Below are 16,167 nucleotides of genomic sequence, written 5' to 3'. Positions count from 1 at the left end.
CTCACTACTTTACAGTCTAGCAAAGTGTCATTTCGTCAGTGTTGTCATATGAAAAGATATAATAAAATATTTACAAAAATGTGAGGGGTGTACTCACTTCTGTAAGATACTGTAGTTGCCCAATTTAACAGTGCATTTAGGTCGGCTTGTAAATTGGAGACATCCTGTAAGGACATTATTCCACTTCACAGCTTGGTGTCATCTGCAAAGACTGAAATGGTATTTTTAATCCAAGAGACCCTATTTTGTTTATAAATATATTAAAAAGTAAGGGTCCCAACACTGAACCTTGAGGTTTTCAATGTCTTCAAAGCATCATTCACCTCAAAAGATTGAGGAAGTCTAGCGGCTGAATTATATGACAGTGCCTCACTGACAGTGCCAGAGAGGTGCTGCATATTGCAAGAGGAGTTGCCGACGATCCTATGAATGAGTCAAAATGACGAAACATGTCAGGAAGTGATGTCAGACGATGCAGCCAGAAGTTCTGAAGCGGCCATCTTGGAAGTGGTTTATCCATCTGGGAGATAGTGAGCTTTATACTTTTGCTGCTGGTTGTTTTTAGCTGCACTAACTCTGCAGTTTTAAATGTAAACAGTTCTATTAAAGTGCCTTTAAGTTCTTTGGAGGTCTTGCACTATTGATTTATTTTCTGTTTGTGGTACCATCATTATTGTGCAGAGCATATGAAGACAGGATTCGGGATAGCTGGTGGTCTATTCTAAGCCCTGTTTACCTGTCCTCTGGTAAGGTGCACTGGATGACAGGTTTTGGATCACAGAAGACACCTTTTTCACTATTATTTGAGTGTATGAGTTCACATCATCCATTTGTTTGCAATTGAAGGGAAGATTTGCAGCATGTTTTGTACTTGGTTTATATTATCAATTTGGTAAGGTACATCAATTGACAGGAGATCTTGTGTATGGGTTTTTGTTTTGTTTGTGTTTGTGCATTCACTTTCACTTTTTCTTGCTGTGATAGATTTTCACGTTTGCAGTCACTTAGTGCTGGTAGCGCATATTGTTTTGATTTATTTATACATTTTTCCCACACGGGTACACTGAGGTGTTTTGTAGTCATATTAAGTTATAAGGATAATGCACTATGTTTATTTCATTATTTTGAGGTAATATGGGAACAAGGAAGAACTGTGTATGACTATGCATATCTTTGGACAATTCACTACATAAGAAAAATATTTTTTGGACACTGGATGATTTTTAGTGACCTTTTGGATTTATTTAGAAGATTAATTTTCAGGTCACAATTTGGGTCTTTGCACGTATCATTTTTTTTTTTGCTTTTTTTAAATTAATATTTATGTGGCTCATTATCACTGTCCGTACATATTATTACCCGGTATGGCACTCAGTGGGAAGAGGTATGGGCCGTTTTGGCCAGGCATTGGCATATATTGACACAGTCCCCAGAGTTATCTGGGATTGTTGGCCCTAGACCCCTAATGGTTGCTAAAAGAGCTATGAATTTAAGGGACAATCTGCTGCAGAAGAATATAGAGGAACACCTGCTAAAAATTGGTTAACAGACCTACCCCCACTTAGGTTCATGTACCCCTGTGAACGGTGTCACATATGTAGGTTCATTAACCGTACAGATAGATTTACAGATGCAAATGGACAAAAGGTTTATTATATTAAGTAACTTGTGAATTGTGCAACAACACAAGTACTATACATGCTTGAATGCCCTTGCAACAAAATGTATATTGACAAGACTAAGTGTCAGTTGTGAGTGCGCATAGATGAACATCTAGGTAGCATTATTTACAAGCATGATAAGACTCCTGTTGCTGAACATTTTGCTAAATTTCATAATTCATGCCCTTTAGGACTTAGGGTCAAGGCAATTTATACCCTGAATCTCTCCAACCGCAGGTGGATTTTTATACAATCCTCCTGCAGAAGGAGAAGGAGTGGATATTTAAATTGGGGTCTTTGGCGCCCAAGGGACTGATTACGGAATTGAGTTTACAGGTTTTCTTAGAACTTTAATTCTATACTATCTTTATTTTGCTAGTAAGGGGGATAGCTACCTTCATGGATTATTGTTGATTCATTAGGGTAATATTTTTAGTTTTGCTGGTTACATTATCAAAATCAGCATGAGCATGTTTGGATCTGTGCTGTATAACTATATAAATAATTAATGCTGACTCACTTTCTAATTTTATGTTATTGACATTGTAATAGCATACGATGTCTTAAGTGACAATTTAGGGCTGCGGTTCCCTGTGGGTTAATTTGGAAATTACATATTGGTCTCCATAAAAGCCCTTGATGTGTGGGCTGCAGCATCCTGAAGAAGTTCACATGACTCGGTGGGCAAAACGCGTTGACGTCACAAGCGTCATGACGCCTCGCGTCCTAGACACTCAGACACCCCCAACGTGGCTTTACCAACCAGCCGCACCATACTGGACCTGCTGCCGCAGTCATATACACATTCGTCCTTGCATGGAGTGCGAGGTCAGTGGCACCATACAGCAGACTGGGAACCATCGGAACCAATGACAGTACTCAGAGTAGTGAGCCTATACAATTGGACCAGGTTGTGTTTATATTGGGATTAATTTCCTGGATTGCGATTGCTCAGTTGAGCGTTACACACCTGGTGACTGTCTTTATTTGCAAGCAGAAAAAGGCTTTGCTTCACTATCATCCACACCCATAGGTCACTGTTATCTGTGGCTGCTGTTTACCAGTGCTGGAATTACGGTCGAGTTTACAGTGACATAGTCATCTGCTGCTGTAAGTGACATCACCATTATATTCTACATGCTTTGACTGCCAGTGGAGACAATCCTACACAGGACTATATGTGTCAGCATCGCTCTTATACATCCTAAGACTGGTGGACTGCCGTGTCATCATTTTTAGACCGCATACGCTGATATACGATCTTCCTTTGTGCATTCAGGGGCTCCTGTATTTGTATATTTTCATCTATTTGCATATGATATTGTATTCAGCCAGTACTTATGAGGCGTGGAGCCTCCTTAGCCCCATTTCCATGTTATGCATATTCCAGTGTGAGTGGTAGGTATGTCTGAGTGACCGTGCGGGTATTTTTATGATATTTCAATGTTGTCATTGTGTTTTATTCTTGTACAGGGTGGAGGGATATTTGCTAAATTGATATTTGAGTGTTAAAAAAAAAACATTTTCTAAGCCGCAGATTGTTCTCTTTGGGACTTCTTTTCTTGTGGGTCTTTCGCCCACAAATTAGTGTTTGTGCTGCATATCTCATTGGTCCAGAGGACACCACCTTAAATTTTGGTGAGTCGGCCTAATTATTCATGAAATACTTTGGCAGTGGTTCCCGACTCTGGTTTTATTATTTTTATACCATCTGCAGCAATGCTCCAAGCAGCTGTGCATGCCATGCTAAGCTTGTACCTCAGTATAAAGCTGGCTGTCATTCACAGTTAAGCAAGATAACTTGTGCAAAACCCAGTTTGTATATAGACTTAGAGAACCTAATTTATGTAATCCAGCCTTTATGCAGTTACAAAGTTGCATTATGAGAAGAGATTTAAACACAGTGATTGGGATTCTTTCCATTGGTGTATCCTCATTATATAGCAAAATTATAAATATGTGCCACACATGGATGCAAATATGCCATATGTTTGAAAGGCATTAGTCTGAGTAGCCAGATGCTGGAGTTACTTAGAAGAGCACACATGAAATGCTGCATTTTTCCCAATCTGGTTAGTTCCGTCAAGCGTAGAACAGGCAAAATAAGGAGCACTGGGATAAATGAATGAAGTTTGGAGAGTTGTGTTTACTAAGCAGAACACAAGTTGTGAGTGCTGATTATTTTCCAACAAATTAAAAGAGTTTTTAGAACATAAAACAGCTCTCCAAGTGTTAATCTTATGTATGAATCTATACATTAGGGATAAGAATAAGGACTGATTAGACCAAGATGGAATGTTTCTAACATATTTAACTCAATAAATTCCACACTAAACTAATCTGCATGGCGTCTAGTGACTGTTTATTATCTTGCCTGCTTTTCATTGTTATATTCAAAGGCAATCTTTCTGTAATCAGCTGTGTAATCCTAAAAAGAAACTCAAACCAAAGAGGATATCTGTTTTGAGTAGATCGAGATCAGTCCTCAGGGACCCCAGCAAACAACTCACCTCTTTCCCCAGCATAGCCCGGAAACCTTAAGTCCAATTTTTCAGTCAAGCTAGCATTCTCTACGTGATGCTCCCCACATATTCCCTATAGTGATCTATTAAATGGAAGATAATATTTTTATGGCTTGACCCAACTTACAATATGGCTTACTGAAGAGCACAACTGTGTTCACTCTACTGTATCAGCAAACTGAGCAGCATACCCAACTTTAAAGCTCAACTTCAAACAAGCAGCTAATTATGTACACATGTGAACTGTCTATTTAAGAACATTTTTTGTTGCTTCAATTCATTATTTATCTGGGAAAATGTGCAATCTGGTCTGGGATAATGACTGAAGTAGCAGCAATGCACTAACATGTCACTGTCTCTCCAACTGTGAGCATATTTCCTGTGTTAGACTAACAGTACTGTGCACTGCAGCATATTCTGATTGTCTTGGCCATTCTTCTCACACACTATATACTGCTGTATAATTAGTTATTTTACCATGTGCATTTATAAATATGTCTATTTCTTTTAGTAATACACAACAGTGGATCTTTACCCTGAAAAATACATTTCCTCCTCTCCAACCCTTCCTCACTCCGCTACATACATATTATTTTTTTTTTAAGTGCAAATACTTTGGTCCAGCCCCTATCTTCTCTCCTCACCTAGGCAAAGTATGTGGTGCACCCAGCTCCTCCTGGGATATGTAGCATGTATAGTATTCACAGTCTTCCCTTTATAAAAGGGGAAAAGGCCTAGTGGCACGACCAGGAGGTGTTAGCCTGAACCTTGAAGAGCCAGTAACCTCCTGATGACGTCACACAAGAACATGGTAACACACCAGGCACAGGACCTGAGTGGTGGCACAAGAAAAGTTGATCACAGCAGGACAAGGCTGGATCCGCTAAGTGGGTGAGTATCTGAATTGAGGAAAACCCAGCAACAGGTAATCAGGGATTAAATAAAAATCAATAACAAACAGGGGTGTTTGAGGGTGAAGTTCCTCTTTAATTAATCTTTCATTTTAAATCTGCCTGGAATCCAGCTTTTACATTTTCACAGTCACAAACAGAGCTTAAAATCAAGTCAGAAGATTCTGTCTTACCCCATTCACTGGATAGGTTTTCCATCCTAATTCCCCGATAGCAGTTGTGGTGTCAAGCAGAACCACTGCAGAAAAAAACAAAAACTTACTGTCAGTATATGTGCACCAGGTAAGTAACATCCACAAATAAATCATCACAGGTGTTCGACTTTTTCAACATTTTGAGTACAGGTTTGTTACAAAATTGCTGTGTTACAAAAAAAAGTCACATACTAGTTTTTATACATTTTCTTCCAGTCTTCCAGTGGCTAAAGCCTTTATAGGGGTAAGTGTACCTGAGAGATCTGTTCCTCCCCCATTGCCTTACTCCGTTCCTTGCCACAACACCAGCATTACCTGTAAGATCCCATAAGCCTTTGCTTTCAAAAGCTATTTTTTTTGTTTAGAGCTCATTCTGATGGATTACCATTATCTCCTATTGCAGGTCATCACCAGAATCAACTTTCCAGCTCTGTAACTGTAATTTACATGTAAAGACGCATATTTTGACTGTTTTTTTTTCTTAAACAAATACTGATGTTTGGGCCAACAGGATGTCATTTCTCATAGTCATTCATGTCCACATTTCCTTTAAAATGGCTGTAAACCCTTACATATACCCATTAAAGTGACTGGCCTCAGGTGATACACAGATATTAAATGCATTTCCCTATATTAGTTGTACCTGTTTATCTGCAGTATTCTGTTTTCTACATCCATTCAAAGCCCAGCATTTATAAAGCTTGTTTGAGCTGTCAAAAAAAAAAAATGGGGCACAGAGCTGAAGTCACACTCTGTAGAGCTCAGTGAGGAGAGCTCTGAGAGTTGATTGGAGGGAAGAGACACAACCCCTCCACACAGCTCACAGGAACAAAGCTAAGATCTGCTGGAGATCACCATTTTTCTCTTGGTGTCAGGAAAACTTTTCGGAAGTGATTCATGAAGATCGCAGAGGAATGACGCAGCAGACAGAAATGACACTTAGTGCTCTGAATAGAGACAAGTACACACTGTAGAAGGATTTGATAGTTTGGGATTTACAAACACTTTAAAGCTGACCATCCAAAGTGGGTTCTGCCCATCTACAAAAAATGTCTTATTGTCAACAACATGACTAACAGAATAAATGTGTAACCTGGTATTCACAAAAGTGGGCACTGCCATTGAAGTTTTGATTCTTCTGTAATACAGGTATCAGCCATTAAAACACGATTACCTATTTTTTAGTAACAGTAGAATGCATAATAAGTAATTTGCAGTCCAATAGTAACTGACACATTAAAGATAATTTAAACCAACCCATTTAAAAGCTTATATTGCCAACACAGCTCATGGGTGAGTGGAGGAGAGATTTGCACATATGTAGCTGGTTCCTTATTTTTCAGGATCAGTTTTAATCTAACTGGTTTGTATAGAGTTGTAGGATATGGTTCTTCCTAATTTTACAAATAACACCCACAGCGTGTGAGGTGCCATTATTATTATTATCATTCACATGGGATTCTCTGATTAACTTTGGGGTCATTTGTTTTTGTTTTTTTTAAGTCCCTGACATATAATATCCAAACCTTTATGGCAGATATTGAAATATACAACAAATGTAATGATGAGATCTCCCTTTTAAAGTTCCTTCTACTCCCCACAGCAGAAGTGTAGCCATGTTCTCCCTTCTTGCTGTGTTGCTTGTGTGTTTTACATATGTTAACATTCATATTTATAGAAAGTGTGTTTTGTTGGAAATTGAACCAAAGATGCAGCCAACAGAATATTTTTCAAAATACTGTACTTGCACCTCACCAAAACACACCCGATAAAAAAAGTAATATTTTAAACAAAATGGGAAGCACTTTGATCAGCCACAGAAATGTGCCCATCCTAGAAATTCACAGATCTTACTAAGAGAATCCTGAGACATTTAGATGTCATATCATGATTTAACTTGCTGGCTTCTATGGAGTTCTGATGGAAAAAGTCCCAATCAGGTAAAATACATACAATGCAAATTTCTCTGTTCTACGAAAGTACATTCCCAGACTGCTTTCTGAATACAATAGTCAGCCTTCATTATAACTAGAGATGAGCGAATTATTCAAAAATTTGATTCGGCCGATTCGCCGAATTTGCGGGAGAAATTCGATTCGATGCAACTTTATTCGCCGCGAATTTAACTTATTAAAAGGGTTTCTAGGCTTCAGAGAGCGCAGAAGTGCAGAACACTGTGCAGTATTAGTGCAGAACACTGTACCTTTAATTTAAATGCCCTTGGAGTCTGCTGGGGAAGAGAAATAATACTGTCAGTCAGTATGACATGCAGATGAGTGCCGTCGATCTTAGAATCACCGCACACTTCACTCATTTGGGCAGTCACGGGGCACGACGAAGAAGAAGAAGAAGAATGAAAAGAAGAATGAAAAGAAGAAGAAGAAGAATGAAAAGAAGAAGAAGAAGAATGAAAAGAAGAATGAAAAGAAGAAGAAGAAGAATGAAAAGAAGAAGAATGAAAAGAAGAAGAAGAAGAATGAAAAGAAGAATGAGAAGAAGAATGAAAAGAAGAATGAGAAGAATGAAAAGAAGAATGAAAAGAAGAAGAGGAAGAATGAAAAGAAGAATGAGAAGAAGAATGAAAAGAAGAATGAGAAGAATGAAAAGAAGAATGAAAAGAAGAAGAAGAAGAATGAAAAGAAGAAGAAGAAGAATGAAAAGAAGAAGAAGAATGAAAAGGAGAAGAAGAATGAAAAGAAGAATGAAAAGAAGAAGAAGAATGAAAAGAAGAAGAAGAAGAATGAAAAGAAGAATGAAAAGAAGAAGAATGAAAAGAAGAAGAAGAAGAATGAAAAGAAGAAGAATGAAAAGAAGAATGAAAAGAAGAAGAAGAAGAATGAAAAGAAGAAGAAGAAGAATGAAAAGAAGAATGAAAAGAAGAAGAAGAAGAATGAAAAGAAGAAGAAGAATGAAAAGAAGAAGAAGAGTGAAAAGAAGAAGAAGAAGAATGAAAAGAAGAATGAGAAGAAGAATGAAAAGAAGAATGAGAAGAATGAAAAGAAGAAGAAGAAGAATGAAAAGAAGAAGAATGAAAAGAAGAAGAAGAAGAATGAAAAGAAGAATGATAAGAAGAATGAAAAGAAGAATGAGAAGAATGAAAAGAAGAATGAAAAGAAGAAGAATGAAAAGAAGAATGAGAAGAAGAATGAAAAGAAGAATGAGAAGAAGAATGAAAAGAAGAATGAGAAGAATGAAAAGAAGAATGAAAAGAAGAAGAAGAATGAAAAGAAGAAGAAGAATGAAAAGAAGAATGAAAAGAAGAAGAAGAAGAAGAATGAAAAGAAGAAGAAGAAGAATGAAAAGAAGAATGAAAAGAAGAAGAATGAAAAGAAGAAGAAGAAGAATGAAAAGAAGAAGAAGAATGAAAAGAAGAATGAAAAGAAGAAGAAGAAGAATGAAAAGAAGAAGAAGAAGAATGAAAAGAAGAATGAAAAGAAGAAGAAGAAGAATGAAAAGAAGAAGAAGAATGAAAAGAAGAAGAAGAGTGAAAAGAAGAAGAAGAAGAATGAAAAGAAGAATGAGAAGAAGAATGAAAAGAAGAATGAGAAGAATGAAAAGAAGAATGAAAAGAAGAAGAAGAAGAATGAAAAGAAGAATGAGAAGAAGAATGAAAAGAAGAATGAAAAGAAGAATGAGAAGAATGAAAAGAAGAATGAAAAGAAGAAGAAGAAGAATGAAAAGAAGAAGAAGAAGAATGAAAAGAAGAATGAAAAGAAGAAGAAGAAGAATGAAAAGAAGAAGAAGAATGAAAAGAAGAAGAAGAAGAATGAAAAGAAGAATGAAAAGAAGAATGAGAAGAATGAAAAGAAGAATGAAAAGAAGAAGAAGAATGAAAAGAAGAATGAAAAGAAGAAGAAGAAGAATGAAAAGAAGAAGAAGAATGAAAAGAAGAATGAAAAGAAGAAGAAGAATGAAAAGAAGAAGAAGAATGAAAAGAAGAATGAAAAGAAGAAGAAGAAGAATGAAAAGAAGAAGAATGAAAAGAAGAAGAATGAAAAGAAAAATGAAAAGAAGAAGAAGAAGAATGAAAATAAGAAGAAGAAGAATGAAAAGAAGAATGAAAATAAGAAGAAGAAGAATGAAAAGAAGAAGAAGAAGAATGAAAAGAAGAATGAAAAGAAGAAGAATGAAAAGAAGAAGAAGAAGAATGAAAAGAAGAAGAAGAATGAAAAGAAGAATGAAAAGAAGAAGAAGAAGAATGAAAAGAAGAATGAAAAGAAGAAGAAGAATGAAAAGAAGAATGAAAAGAAGAAGGAGAAGAATGAAAAGAAGAATGAGAAGAAGAATGAAAAGAAGAATGAAAAGAAGAAGAAGAAGAATGAAAAGAAGAAAAAGAAGAAGAATGAAAAGAAGAATGAGAAGAAGAATGAAAAGAAGAATGAAAAGAAGAATGAGAAGAATGAAAAGAAGAATGAAAAGAAGAAGAAGAAGAAGAATGAAAAGAAGAAGAAGAAGAATGAAAAGAAGAATGAAAAGAAGAAGAAGAAGAAGAAGAAGAAGAAGAAGAATGAAAAGAAGAAGGAGAATGAAAAGAAGAAGAATTCCAGTACAGCAAAAAGTGTATCTGCAGAGAGCTCCGCTATTTCTGACAGTTCTCTGACAGTTCCTTCACATTTACAGCGGTTGAAACATTGTATCTATTTATTTCCGAATAAAAACATCTGTATCCTAAATGGAAATAAATAGATACAATGTTTCAACCGCTGTAAATGAACTGTCAGAACTGTCAGAAATAGCGGAGCTCTCTGCAGTGACACTTTTGCCGGCTGATCGGGAAAAATTCGATTCGTGCACCCGAAGTTTGCTAAAATTCGGATTCGATGCGAATCGAATTGTTCCTGATATTCGAAACGAATTCCACTTCGCCAGGTTCGATTCGCTCATCTCTAATTATAACACATGGCACACGCTCAGGGCTGAAATGCTATGCACCTCTTTAGCAGATGATGAGCCTTTGAAACTATCTCACCCAAAAATAAACTCTTATTGCAAGGGATGAAGGATTGCTAAAATTTGACTTGTATGTCATTGCAGGCTTTGAAGAAAAGCCATGAGCCAATCACATAATAGGAAATTATATTTCTGGGGCATGTACAGAATACATCCAGGTTGCCACATTGCAAAGATACACTAAAAGAATTAGGAAAAACAGAAAAATACAGCTTCTGCAGAATTAAATCAAGTGATGTTTAAAGGTATTATGAAGTTAGATTAAAGCAGTATTAAACTCAAAAGCAAACATTTAATATATTGCATCTTTCCAATTTTTAGATGTGACACTGCATTAGCTTCACTTTTTAGGCATTTTGTTCCTTTATTTTAATCTTTCATTCAACCAGCAAGTTTGCTGTATTTCAGAAGTTCAAGCTCTGTAGCAGAATGTATCAGTGTCCATGGATGAGACAATCTATTTACCACTGGCAGGGGTGATTAAAACGACCAGCGTTTATTTATTTATGTAAAACCTTTTTCTCAAAAGGAAAAAAATGTTTGCTGTAACTGATTACAAAGTGTAAGCTGGACTTTGGCTTTAATTGGTATAATATTTAAATCTGCAAAAACATTTAACACTACCCTCCCCCCACTAATATCAGAGGTATTAAAAAAAAATACAACCCCCCCCAAAAAAAAAAAACACACACACACACACAAAAAAGAAAAAAATGGGCAGACTCAATGGACCACTCATTCTTTCTGCCATCACTTTTCTACGTTTCTATGTTAGGTGTGTTTTTGGCCATATCACCAACTGAAAACAGAAGGAAAAAAACTAAGAAAGAAAACTGATCTAATGATTGCTAAGCTGCAATATAATAAATTGTTGGTTTTGAGTTTAATACCGCTTTAATTAAGAACTATTAAGAAAATACTTTCCTGTAAAGAACAGGGTTAATATAGACCCTTCTCGCCAACCCCACCCTGCTGATCTCTGCTGTATTCAAGCCCATCCCTTGCTAAAAAATCTTCAGCAACCGACAGCTCTGAGACTAACAAATGCCTTCTGAAGGCCCTACATCACTACTGAACACAATAATGATGTAAGGGTCATCAGAGGAAACCGCAGTGCAGAAGCAGTAGAGATCTTACACATCTGGAAGTAAGTCCAGTGCAGATGCCAGTGTAGGTTGCTTAAGTGTGGGTTGAGTATTAGCCATTATCTTTGCAGGGAAGCCTTTTTAAAAACTTTATTTAACTGGTTATGAGTACATGTAATAACACTAAACGGTTGATTAACTAAAACTGGAGAGTGAAAAATCGGGTGCAGCTCTGAATAAAAATCAATCAGCTTCCAGGTTTTTTGTCCAAGCTTTATTGAATAAGCTAAACGCTGGTTGGCTACCATGCACAGCTATAACAGATTTTGCACTCTCCAGTTTTAGTAGATCAGCCCCTATCAAAATGGCTTGTATAGCAATCATATACAGTAAATTATAACTTTTTTTCTTTTAGCAAAGCAGAGTTTTCCTTTAAATGAACCATCACTTGTGGATAGACTGACCCTTTGACTGTTCCACTGCAGAAGAAAGGAAACTGGGGAGAAATACAGTATTTTCTGGCCTATAAAACTACTTTTTATACTTAAAAATATACCCCAAAAATTGGGGGTCATCTTATACGCAGGGTATAAAATGTGAACCTTGAATTTGTTTGGGTCAAGCTGGCTGGATGTGTGGGAATACTGTACATACAGTATACCGTGCTGAGCCAAGCTGGCTCAAAACAGATGTCCCTATGACAGATTAATCTGTCAGCCCACTGGATGTGCGGTATATACAGTATACTGAGCTGAGCCAAGTGGTTTCAAAACATACCGGTACATCCCTACTGTAATCAGCCCGCTGGATGCATGTATGTACGGTAGCTGCGGCTACATACAGTATACACTGGGCCAATCACGGCGAGTGATGTATTCTACTAATGAATACAAAGCCTGCTTGGATTGGCTGAGTCAGAGAGGTGGGCTGATGATTTCACAACCTCAGCCAATCTGAGCAGGCTTTGCATTCATTAGTAGAATACATCGCTCACCATGACTGGCCCAGCGTATACTGTATGTAGCCTCAGCTACTGTACATACACACATCCAGCGGGCTGATTACCGTAGGAACGTACCGGTACGTTTTGAAACAGCTTGGCTAAGTATACTGTATATACCACAGTGGTATATACTCAATATACTGTATATACCACACATCCAGCAGGCTGACAGATTAATCTATCATAGGGATATTTGTTTTGAGCCAACTTGGCTCAGCGCGGTATACTGTATGTACATTACTGCACATCCAGCGGGCTGTATATATACTGTATACTGTATGTAGCCGAAGCTACTGCATTACTGCACATCCAGTGGGCTGTATATATACTGTATACTGTATGTAGCCGAAGCTACCGTATTACTGCACATCCAGCGGTAATCTTCTGATTTGGAATTTGATCCATATGATGATTGTCTTACAAATGTATCACAAGATGTCATTCATGAACTTATGATGTCAGAGGATGAACATGAGGATTTTGAAGGATTTTAAGTACCGGTAAGTCATAACCATTTCAATTAAAAAATCTGATGTTTTTAAATGGTGTTGCCTCGGAAGGGAAGTAGTCTTATACGGTGAGTATAGCCCAAAACCTATGTTTTAACTGGAAAATTATGGGGTCGTCTTATACACCCAGTCACCTTATACGCCGGAAAATACGGTATGTCCCCACAAGCACACACAAATATGATCCTTGCTATCACATAAAAATCATCTTTGCATTTATTTTATTGCAGTTGCCAGAGCATAGATGTATATAATACAGGGACATATTTCTCAAGGTGTCATCATATCTCTATGGAAACATATTTTTAAGAAAATTTCTTTCTACAATGTGAGCTGGTTAAATCTATTTGCTGAGAAGTTAGAATGTAAGTAAACCTTATGAGCTTGCTTTTTTCAGTAATTTCTGTTTGGAAAGCACAATGTGAATTTACACAGAAAGTAGAGAGCAATGGTTATTATAATGTCTGTAATTTGCTCTCTTTTATTTTAAATGTGTTATTAAGCATTTTAGACTAATTGTCATCCTTGCAGCTTCAATTTTTGTGCATTATTTCTTTTAAGAAGCAAAATTGTTGATCTGACAGTTAAACTGTATAAAAAATTAATCCGCAAAGTAACAAATAAAGTTTTAAACAGCCCAAAGAGCATATTATATAAAAAATAGATCCCAGGCACATTCACATGCCTAGAATAAAAGGCCACAGGTTAAAACCATAACTTGCCACTCAGTGAAACCCGTATAACTATCAGAAGTCAATTATTTCCCTTAAACAAGTTTAAATATTATGATTATTGCTGGCCATCTTTTCTCCATCATTTCCTGGATTCCCTGCATGCTCTACAGCTTGTCCTGTGCTGATTACTAAAGCCTACATATCCCATAATACCTTGCTACCTGCAATCAATGATTCCTGTATTTACTTTGCGTCCTGAAACTTCTCCTTTCAACACCTCTGTAGTTCAAAGGCTCTGTGAAATGTGTGACACAGCAGTGCCTATTCACAGGGCATAATGAATTTGTGTCACAGAATTCAAGTAATTGTGTGGGGATTTTCACAAAGTAAGTTTACAAACTTCAAGATGTCAGAGTAATAGGAATAGGCTATAAATAATTGAAATGCAATGTGGAAATGAATATATAATTGCACATTTGACCATAGATATGCTTTAACAAGCAAGAAAAAATAAACCATCATTTCAACTTCTAAACTAAAAAAAAAAGAACAATGCCCAAAACATCATAGTTAGCCTGTAAATGATTAACGTGTCCATTTCATTACTGTTTTTAGTTTCTCTTTCAAAATGTAATGCTTTGTAGTCCCTGTGTTTTTTTTTTAACATCAATTTAAATATAATGCATTTTTATATTGGGACTAATTAAAGGAGAAGTATAGCCAACGTTATTTTGGCTATACTTCTCCTCGCAATCGCAGGAGTACAGTTCATTCTGCACACCTGTGACCCATTTTCAGCCAAGAGAGGGAGAAGGCCCACTATCAGCTTATCTCACACAGGCGGACCAGGCTCAGAAAAGATCCCGACCATATGGTCTGAATACAGTGTTCATGTATTTTGTACAACAACTACATCAGTATTCAGTAGAGATATATTCTTCAACCAGTAGATGGCATTGTTTATAAGTTTGTAGCTGCATCTATGGTTAAACTCAATGTCTTTTCTCAATAATAAAGTTCCTGTTTCCTGCTAGCAGAGAAGAAGCAGATAAACACATTTGGACTGTTCTGTACAGCTATGTACAGAATCTCTAACAGGTTAAGGGCAAGTCACTCAGTCATAGCCTGCTACAGCAAATAATTGCAAGATACAGCAACAGAAAGAGGACTGCAACAGAATAAAAGAAAATGGCCAGCAACACAGCTGCAACAAAGCTTTAATTTGCAACTCTGACAAACCAGAACTACCAGTCTTGGAAATTCGAAATGAAGGCGCTGCTAATAAGAGAAGGTATATGGAAATATATAAATGAAGTCAGGCCAGAATATCCTTCAGCTTAGTGGATAGAGAAAGATCTGAAAGCTCAGAGAACAATCTCCTAACATAGAAGATCAAATCATACATACACTATATTGCCAAAAGTACACCCCTCCAAATCATTGGATTCAGGTGTTCCAATCACCTCCATGGCCGCAGGTGTATAAAATCAAGCACCTAGGCATGCATACTGCTTCTACAAATATTTGTGAAAGAATGGGTTGCTCTCAGGAGCTCAGTGAATTCAAGCGTGGTACTGTGATAGGTTACCACCTGTGCAATAAGTTCATCTGTGAAACTTCCTTGCTACTAAATATTCCACGGGCAACTGTTAGTGGTATTATAACAAAGTGGAAGCAACTGGAAACAACAGCAACTCAACCACGAAAAATGACAGAGAGGGGTCAGTGCATGCTGAAGCGCACAATGCACAGACGTCACCAACTATCTGCAAGTGTAAAGTTTTGTGGAGGGGGGAATATGGTGTGGGTTGTTTTTCAGGGGTTGGGCTTGGCCCCTTAGTTCCATTAAAGGGAACTCTTAAGGCATCAACATACCAAGACATTTTGGACAACGTCATGCTCCCAACTTTGTGGGAACAGTTTGGGGATAGCCCCTTCCTGTTCCAACATTACTGCGCACCAGTGCACAAAGCAAGGTCCATAAAGACATGGATGAGCAAGTTTGAGGTGGAGGAACTTGACTGACCTGCACAGAGTCCTGACCTCAACCCGACAGAACACCTTTATGATGAATTAGAGTGAAGACAGCAATTATGGCCTTCTCGTCCAACATCAGTGCCTGAACTCACAAATGCGATTCTGGAAGAATGGTCAAACATTCCCATAGACACACTCCTAAACTTTGTGGACAGCCTTCCCAGAAGACTTGAAGCTGTTGTAGCAGCAAAGGGTGGGCCAACTCAATATTGAACCCTACGGACTAAAACAAAGATGCCATTACAGTTCATGTGTGTGTAAAGGCAGGCATCCCAATATTTTTGGCAATATAATGTATATGTAAGTGTGAAACTGTGGGAAGAACTACAAAAGGTGCATGAAAGAGCTAATCTCAGCAATACACTGCATTTGATTAGAGAGCTTTACCAAACCATGCTGATTAAAGGCCAGGATATACAGGATTACATAAGGCACAGCTTGAAAATGGTTGAATGCCTGAGAGGTATAGGAGAAGGAACAAAAGATTTTCATGTTACAGCACTATTACTTAGTTGTTTACTAGAAAGTTATGAAATGTCACAGCACTTGATGCATGCCCAAATGGTGAACGGACATTGAAACATGTTAAGGGCAAGCTTGTGGATAAATATAGGCATAAAA

At 37.2% G+C, this 16,167-nt stretch overlaps 1 protein-coding gene across 2 annotated transcripts in view; it reads right to left on the bottom strand.

Annotated features, from left to right (window-relative positions):
* The window catches only part of EPHA6 (EPH receptor A6), a 1,004,780-nt gene that overhangs the window by 918,494 nt on the left and 70,119 nt on the right, over window positions 1–16,167 (bottom strand). For both annotated transcript variants that reach the window (XM_089682939.1, XM_089682940.1), the window contains exon 2: window positions 5,268–5,332. In XM_089682939.1, coding sequence (XP_089539065.1) covers window positions 5,268–5,332 — 65 coding nt within the window. The remainder of the gene's footprint in view (window positions 1–5,267; window positions 5,333–16,167) is intronic.

The sequence above is a fragment of the Staurois parvus genome, unplaced genomic scaffold, assembly GCF_062004578.1.
Source record: "Staurois parvus isolate SC_StPar_1 unplaced genomic scaffold, SC_StPar_1.0 ptg000299l, whole genome shotgun sequence".
NCBI lineage: Eukaryota > Metazoa > Chordata > Amphibia > Anura > Ranidae > Staurois > Staurois parvus.
The sequence above is the reverse complement of the archived record's forward strand: the minus strand, read 5'-3'. Positions and strand labels throughout refer to the sequence as shown.